The 8,964-nt window shown below is 39.2% G+C and overlaps 1 protein-coding gene across 1 annotated transcript; it reads right to left on the bottom strand.

Moving 5' to 3' along the window:
• Positions 1-2,789: 2,789 nt before the first annotated feature.
• LOC139474425 (uncharacterized) lies at positions 2,790-6,362 on the bottom strand. The gene is made up of 2 exons (XM_071257439.1): positions 6,269-6,362; positions 2,790-5,943 (listed from the first exon to the last, which is right to left on the bottom strand). The coding sequence occupies exon 2, from the start codon at positions 5,870-5,872 to the stop codon at positions 5,162-5,164; it is 711 nt and encodes a 236-aa protein (XP_071113540.1). The 5' UTR covers positions 5,873-5,943; positions 6,269-6,362; the 3' UTR covers positions 2,790-5,161.
• Positions 6,363-8,964: the final 2,602 nt, after the last annotated feature.

The raw sequence follows: 8,964 nt of genomic DNA on the forward strand, positions 1-8,964 counted from the left end.
CAGACCATTGTGACGTCACTGGTTACCATGACGTCACTATCAAATGACATCACTAATGGCTAACTGCTAATTACTGTCTACAAATTGAAAAAGCTGGAAGAATGATGTTGGATGATAAATAAAATCTCACCCTCGTGTCTTTTGATATCAAATATATCAACACTCGTTGATAAAAGTGGAAAAAATCCTCGGCAAGCCTCATAATTTTTCCACTTTTATCAACTCGTGTTGATATATTTGATATCAAAAGACACTTGGGTGAGATTCTCTATTTATCATTTAACTTAAGCATTTATCCATGACATAAGCTTATGACATAAAAACATGTATGTCATACCCCAATGACATAAGTATGCAAATTAGATATGCAAATTAGATAACCGGAAGAGGGAGCGGTTTGATTTGAAACTATATATTATAAGTTACTCCAGAGATATAATCAGATTACACAGAATCGTTGTTGTTACCGTTATTAAAGTTTCAATTATTTGCAAAAGTCTGTTCAAGTATTATGTTTAAAATAATCCGAGGAACTTTTTTTCTCAGTGAATTGTTTATTTTGGTTTACATGGCTATGGAAAATATGTATCACTACGCACGATCTATACGTAAGATTTCGACAAGTTGCTGATGTTAATGTTTAATGCAATTATTCCTTAATTTGGAAGCAAAAATGTGAAAATGATAAATAGAATTCATCACTCGTGTTTTTTAATATGGGAAATATCAACCTCGTCCCGTTAATCGGTATTTGCCTCGCCAAAGGCTCGGCAAATACAGACTAACTAAGACTCGGTTGATATTTCCCATATTAAAAAACACTCGTGATGAATCCTCTATATAACACATACCACAGATGAGGATGGCCCATCTTGGGGGATGTGAGATTCAGCAGACACAGAGACACAAGAGCTACTTTTACACCAAGCTCTTGTGGTTTGAGACTAGTCCAGTAACATCAGAACATGGCACTTGTTTATTACAAGTATTGGAATCTATAGCGCCACACCAATTAAAACAAGCAAGCTCATCAGCCATAATATCATCATATTATTATATGTAGGACCATTCCACTACAAGCTCCCTCGATGTTTCACAGTTGTGTACACTGTGTTTCTTCTAATACAATGAATACATCGTCATTTTCCATAACCAACGAATCAAGAGTGAGTGAGTGAGTGAGTGAGTGAGTGATTGAGTGAGTGAGTGAGGGGGTGTGTGAGTGAGTGATCGAGTGAGTGAGTAAGTGAGTGAGTGATCGAGTATGTGAGTGAGTAAGTGAGTGAGTGAGTATGAGTGAGTGAGAGAGTGAGTGAGTGATCGAGCATGTGAGTGAGTGATCGAGTATGTGAGTGAGTGAGTGAGTGAGTGAGTGGGTGAGCGAGTGAGTGATCGAGTGAGTGAGTGAGTGAACGAACTTCAGTACTACCACAACAGGGAACACTACAAGTGAGTGTAAAACTTAAAAGGTAAGAAATAAATCTGTAACTCTCACACCTGGTCAAAGAAAATAAGAATAAAACAAATCAACAATATCATAAATAAGTAATAAATAAAATCTCAATGTCAATAAATGTGGGCCGTTGAGAAATAATGAGTACTGCAAAACACAATAACCTTTGTATACATGAATCCCAAAACATTGAACAAATAATGTATCACACAAACCGTATTTATAAGTGCCCTCCGGTAAATATTTCTAGTCAGAAGTGCTTTCAGGTAATATTTCTGTATAGCTAGTACCCTCAAGTACATATTTCTATACAAATGTGCCTTAAATTATATTTCTGTGTAGAGTGCCTTCAGATTACATTTCTACTTATAAACCTCCGGTGACGTCATCCTATTGCTCTCCAGTCGGGTTAAATCTCATAAACAGGGATGTAGGAATATCCCCAGGACTTTATAGGATACTCCAGGCATATTTGCTATATAATGTGTTATAATATCCTGGGGATTTTATATAATATCCCCAGGACTTTATAGGATACTCCAGGCATATTTGCTATATAATGTGTTATAATATCCTGGGGATTTTATATAATATCCCCAGGACTTTATAGGATACTCCAGGCATATTTGCTATATAATGTGTTATAATATCCTGGGGATTTATTTAATACATTTTCCATTCAGATTGTAACATGTAACGAAATGTAACATCAAATGACAAATGTTTTCTTTATATTCCCGAGGATCGAACATACAACCTTCGAATCTGTAGCCCAGTGAGTGTACCACTAGGCTATAGAGGCGCTGATAAATCACAATGCTTTTAAGAATGTCTTTTTTCAGAACCGTCCGCCAGCAACAGATATTTTACACCCGTTTCCTGAGGTTCATGGCAAGTATGTTTTAAACAAAAATGTTGATAAATGTTGTTTTAAGTTTATTTTTATTTTTATGATATTTAAATACCATATAAACCCTCAGACGTGCTTTATCCTACCTATAGAAGTGCCTCTAGATTACATTTCTATATATAATTGCCTCTAGATAATATTTCATCTAGAGTGAGTGAGTGAGTGAGTTGGGTTTCACGCCGCTTAAACAGTATTCCAGTTATATCGCGGCGTGTCAGCTTAAGGTGGAAGGAAAGCCAGAAGTGATGCAGGTCTCAGACGTTTACCACAGACGTGAAACCCACAAGCACGGGTATGGTGCTGACAAACCTAGAAACATAATTGGGGCGAACCGGGATTCGAACCCACAATCATAGGTTTCTGGCGTGCCCAAGGGAAGCAACTCTGCACAATGAATCGCGGCGCCTTAGACGACTGGGCCACCCGTGATCCCTATTTCATCTAGAAGTGGCTTCAGGGAGTAATTTTATGGTACTGTTCAACCGTAATATCATCAGTTAACATTATTGTGAGTTGGGTGTGATAAGGCGCCACTCTATAATGCCAGGAGACAGATACACATATCATTGCTCCACTGTGGCATGAAGTAAGTTCCGCATCATATTAAGTGTCATCAGTCCCATCATATTGGACTGTTTCAGTAATTAAGTAAGTACCAGAACATACAGATAATTTAACACTAGACTTTTATGGGGCGCAAAACTCATAAAAATCATCACAAGAAATCAATGACTTCTTTGTAAGAAAATATTTCTGGGGACATTTTCTGATCCAGAGTTGGTTTACAGGTCATCACAGATGGTTTCTAAGGTCTTCCAGATCTGATATTGCTGATGATATTGCACTAGATAACATCATGTTGACCCATAGCTTCATTAATTACATGAAGACAAGCTCAGCACATGAACTGATCCGATCAGTGTGTCTTGTTAATTATTCAGTCAATGACAACTACTTCATCTACTACACAGACCACACCGCCGTACAATCCATCCGTGCTTGTCATCGTCACTGCTCCATGCAGTATTGTTTTTTATTTTGAATTCATAACTTGTATGAAAACAATGACTTTATTTGTAACATTCATTCTTTATTCGTAACATTTGACTATTATTGCCTACTTTTGTCGTTTACTTCAACTTTGTATTTGAATGACCGCATTCAAAGATGGACTTCATAACATTTATCACCAAATTTTGTCAGCAAGAGCTCTCTCTCTCTCTCTCTCTCTCACACACACACACACACACACACACACACACACACACACACACACACACACACGAGAGGGATCAATGAGTATCGTTGTGCGAAATATGCCATTTTCGCTATATCATATACGTGGTTCATATTGCCCTTCTTATTATTATTTTCCAAATAAACAGCGGTAGAAACTAACAGTTTGGGTCCACTAGTCCTTATAATGACAACAAAACCCTAAAAAAGGGCAAATTTCTACTACCTCAACAATCAGGCAGTTTGACAAGGACTACAGGACTTGTGCCAATTTCTAATGCTGTATAAATAGTGTGTGTAGTACACAGATTTCAGTCTTTGAGTATCAAAACAGATGAAATATCACCACATAAAAGGTCAGCAGATATCAGCAGCACATCTCAGGTTTAAAAAAACATGTATGATTCCACAAAAAATGGGTTCATGCCCCTAATAGATCTGCCAGTGATTGGGCTATCACTTGTCCACTGCTCCGAAAAACATTAAGTCACTTTATGAAATATCTGATCAATCTGTTATCCATGAACAGTTCAATAACAGATTGTTAAAATAATATCAAAAGTAATTATGACAACACATGACACATATGCTACTCACAAAATGTCAAGGACAACACAATTCTTTCATATTACTATGGTTACCGGGAACCTGTCATCGCATAAAAGATTAAATATAGAAATATAGTAATGCAACAATTAATATCGACTGATATTTTCAAAAGAAAATAGGAAAACATTGAACATGGTAAAGATCATAAAGATAACAAAATCAATTAATGAAATAGACTCAGCTGTTACCCTTCAGCCCTGAAGCCCTGAGAGTAAACACAACCCTATACAATGATATAAAACTCAAACTCGGCCTAAATTCTGATAAACGTTTCAACATAGCAACCTAATCCATAATCTACACGATTCAAACAACACAGACTCCGAGCTTAATTTATCAAAGAAAAATTTCAAATAATAATTCAAATTAAAAAATGGTAATGAGATTCATCTGATGAGTAATCAATATGGTGAGGACTGGATACTATACACAGTATTGGTACTTACAGAGCTCCAGATAAGCTTTTGGTGTTGTGGGTATTTTACCCATGCATCTTAAAATCATTGGGTATCAGTAATTCTATCTGCGTATTCAAATTTCTGTTACCCACTAGTTTTTACACATGTGGGTATTTAAGTCAAATATTTAAAAACACTATTCATTTAGTCCCTGCAAACTGGTGTCGTGTGGGTTCGAGAGCTTTATAGGACTCAAAAATACTACGATACTTCCACAAGAAAGTGTGATGGCAAATGATCATGATGTGACTGTCATCGTGGAGTTTGGCAAGGTTGACGGAATGCCCGTTTATAATTTCAAAATAAGTTGCTGATTTGCTAATCGAATACGCAGGGTACTTCACAATATTTTGATGATACGCACACGTTTTATTTTTGTAGCGTATCTGTAATGTTCGTTGCGTATTTGATACGCTTGGTTTATATTTTACTGCGTATTTCTGCATTTCTGATGCGTATTTCACGCAGATATGCAGCTTATCTGGAGCTCTGTACTTAACATCCTGGCGGCTTGACTTCTAGCCACCAATCACTGGGATACAGGTATTTAAGTATTTCGATGTTTTCATGCGGAACTGGAACATCCTTCCCATAAAGCTTTGCTGTAGGAAATGGCGCTTCCAAAAGTTGTAAGGGAAAGTTGATGGATTTTTTCTCGAACAACCACATGATGTTATGAAACCAGCCAGTCCGGTACATTTCACCGTCAATATTAGCCAGGAACGTTGTGATCAACCCTTCAGCACTCTTATACTTTATTTCATACACCCCTTGCTTGGAGTTATATGACATGATCATGCCATTTCTTCGAAACAAATCTGCCATTTTTCGCCTGTCAAGTTTCATAATGTCTAATGCGTTCACACAGAAGTCCACATTGTTGTCCCATGGGAGGATCTGCTGATTTCGTAACGTCCCCCAGAGAGTTCCGTAACACACTGCATGAGGGACAGACAGAGTGTTGAGAGTTTCGTGGATTTTGAACACCAACTCTTTCATGTCGTTCATAACACCAGTGTCCGTCTTGCATGGTGCGGAAAACTGATACCATTTCTTGTTGTGGAATTTCATCTCTGTAAAAACAGAAAATGAAAACCAAAACATGAGAAGAAAAGCTGCAAAGATTGTGGCCACTTTCCTCCATGAGATGTTGATGCATCGGTAGGTGATGGAGATGGCGCTGTCCGGACAGTCCCGTGACACCATGGTCAGCTGATCAGGGTCAAGGTCAAGGAACGGCAGCACAAGTGTCAGATCTCAAACCTCATGTTCCCAGACTGTAAAGTGAAAACCACTGCACTGTGTACTATGTTTAAAAAAATTACGTGTTTCCACTAGCTATACCGACCAATGATTTGAATCCTACGTGAATATTTTATCAGAGCTGTATAAAGTTATCTAGAACATGTAGAAATACAAATATCTTTTGCATAGTTGGTTAAAATTATCAAAATAGATTGAAATATTTCGCTGTCCACGTATAAACCTACGTCAGTCGACAGCTGTCGTCGAATCGTAGATAAGTTGATAACAGGGTGGACAAGCAATTTTTTTACGTTGCACGAGTATTCTGCACTCAAACTTTACATGGTTGTCACTTACCAATGACAGTCTGTGCATCTGCGACGACACGATGTGTGAAACATACTACCTGAATCGTCATCTTAATCGAGGAAACTGAATGAATACACGCTCACCACTGAGATGTACACCTGAGATTGCAGCTGCTTGTCAAGGCTGTAAATTAGAGTTATCTTCCCTTCCGAGTAATGTCGTAATAAGGTATCAAAGATTTACTCGTCTGTAACTAAAACTTACAATATCGTCAAGCACGTAAATAGGAACTGTTGTGTAATTAAATAGCTATTGTGTATTAAATAATATGTGTTTCTGTATTAATTACAACATATATAAAACCCTTTCCGTTATAGCCGTAAACGGGGAAAATCTTTTAAAATCCGGGAAGCAAGGATGTTTGTGTATGCTATGTGCCTGTGCAGTTGAACCCCTGAACTCCTGTATGGGGACCAGGTGAGGTGGGGTGAAATGGGGTTTAACGTCGCGTCCAAGATTATTGCACTTATATAGCGACGTGCATGTACGTGTGTGTGTTTGTGTGGCTGCTTGTACTAGTCCGGACTGATGCCGATTTATAGTGCTAGCTCACTGAGATACCATGCCGCAGTTTAACATGAATACCCCACTCAGACACAGTATACTGACTCCGAGTTGACCAGTCCTTGTTTTAGCCCCTAATGCCGACCGCCAGACAGGGTAACAACAAGTACCATCCTTTAACGTCATTTGGTATGACGCAGCCAGGGATCGAACCTCGGACCTTCCGCTCTCAGGGCGGACGCTCTACCACAAGACCACGGAGAAAAGGTTCGACTTATCCGGGATTCGACACATCCGACTTAATTCTATTTGCCGTCTGATCTAGGCACAAGGCCACAGAAACCATAAGCAATAAAAACTGAAGCATTTTTCGTAACTACACACGCATGGCTCAACACGCCGTAACTTTTGCTGGGTTGTGTATTTCCAAACATTTTGAGTTTGACCTATGCCGAAACCTTGAGACTACAGTGAGAGTAAGTAAGTTTAGTATAGTTTAACGGGATCGGATTGTGAGTTCGACACAACCAGGGCTTTGACACATCCGAGTTCGATACAACGGGATTCGACTATTAGTATATGAATGCATGACACTTTTTATTATAGATAGCAACTTCTTTTCTTCTGTATACGACAATTCAGAGCTACTTCTTGTTCCTTTACCAGGTGAATGCTGAGTAAGTGCATAGATTACTATATATCATTATTTTTACACACTAAGGTGGAATAAATGTACAACGATAGCAATATAATGACAAAGTCGATGGGATATAAGATAACATCATTCCCGATGCAAATGAGTTAACTATCTTAAACTCTCTTGCCTCGGGAGGATGACATCATAATGATGAAGCCAATGAGATTAACATTAGAGGATTAATTAGGTACGCTGCATTAGTATACATACCATGAAAGTTTGGAAACCCACTATATCCTGACGATACCTTTGAGGGCGAAATCGTCCAGATGAACACATTTAAGGAGATATAAATCATGTGAATATTCCTAGATCAATGTAAGAGTGAAGCTCAAACAAAGCAGGAAATTCCTGCGTTAGTAAAACTCACGAACATGGGTGTGGTGCTGCCAAATAGAGACACATCACAAGCTGCGAATCCTGACACGTCTAAGGGAGGCAAATCTTTACAACTAATTGCTGAGCCGGTGAGGCCACTGGGCCACGTTTGTCCCATATAAGATTCACACAGGACAACGAACAGTTTTGCATTGAATTCAATGTTAAAATACACTGATATAATTTCTCTGAAGTGAGGAAATAGAGATGGTATTTTTCTATTAAAAAAATGCCTACCGAGGGTGTGGAATCCGAGAGAAATCACCGCATGGAACACACTCCCCTCTGTTATTCAAAGTGTTGCATGCATGGGTCTCATATGTGAGTGTTTTAAGTCCGCTTTTGGCGGAACGAACATCAGTCGTTAGTGTATCAGTATTACCGTGCGCCCCACTTGTGTTAGCACTCGCTGCTTGACGGGAGGGCGTGCAAGACGTGAGATCGTAGGTTCTGTATATATATATCTGCCCCAATCGTACCACGACAACAACATACAAAGCTTTCTCAAGTGTCCAGTTGCAACGGCGGATATAGGGGGATCCCCTTTGAAAGTTACGTTGACCCTAAATGAACACACGCACACATGCATGCACACACGCACACATGCATGCACGCGCGCACGCACACACACACACACACACACACACACTCAACAATATGCCAGCTATATGATGGCGGTCTGTAAATAATCGAGTCTGGTCCAGACAATCCAGCGATTATATCATCAGCATCGATCTATGCAATTGGGATGCGATGATATGCATAAATCAAGTCAGCGAGCCTGACCATCCGATCCCATTAGTCGCCTCTCGCGAAAAGCATGGGCTACTGAAGATTGAGTGAGTAAGTTGGGTTCAACACCGCTTTTAACAGTTTTCCAGTTACATCACGGCGTGTCAGCTTAATGTGAGAGGAAAGCCCGAATTGATGCAGGTTTTAGACGTTTACCATTTTGATGAAACCCACGAGCACGGGCATGGTGCTGACAAACCTATCAAGAAACATAATCCTGTTGCTGATTATTTGCTGGTGCGACTCGGTAGCAGTCTTCCGAGATTTTACGACATCGCTAGATTTACGACAACCGCAAACTGGCGCTAAGCAA

This window comes from Haliotis cracherodii, unplaced genomic scaffold (assembly GCF_022045235.1).
Source record: "Haliotis cracherodii isolate W230 unplaced genomic scaffold, xgHalCrac1.p SCAF_3, whole genome shotgun sequence".
NCBI lineage: Eukaryota > Metazoa > Mollusca > Gastropoda > Lepetellida > Haliotidae > Haliotis > Haliotis cracherodii.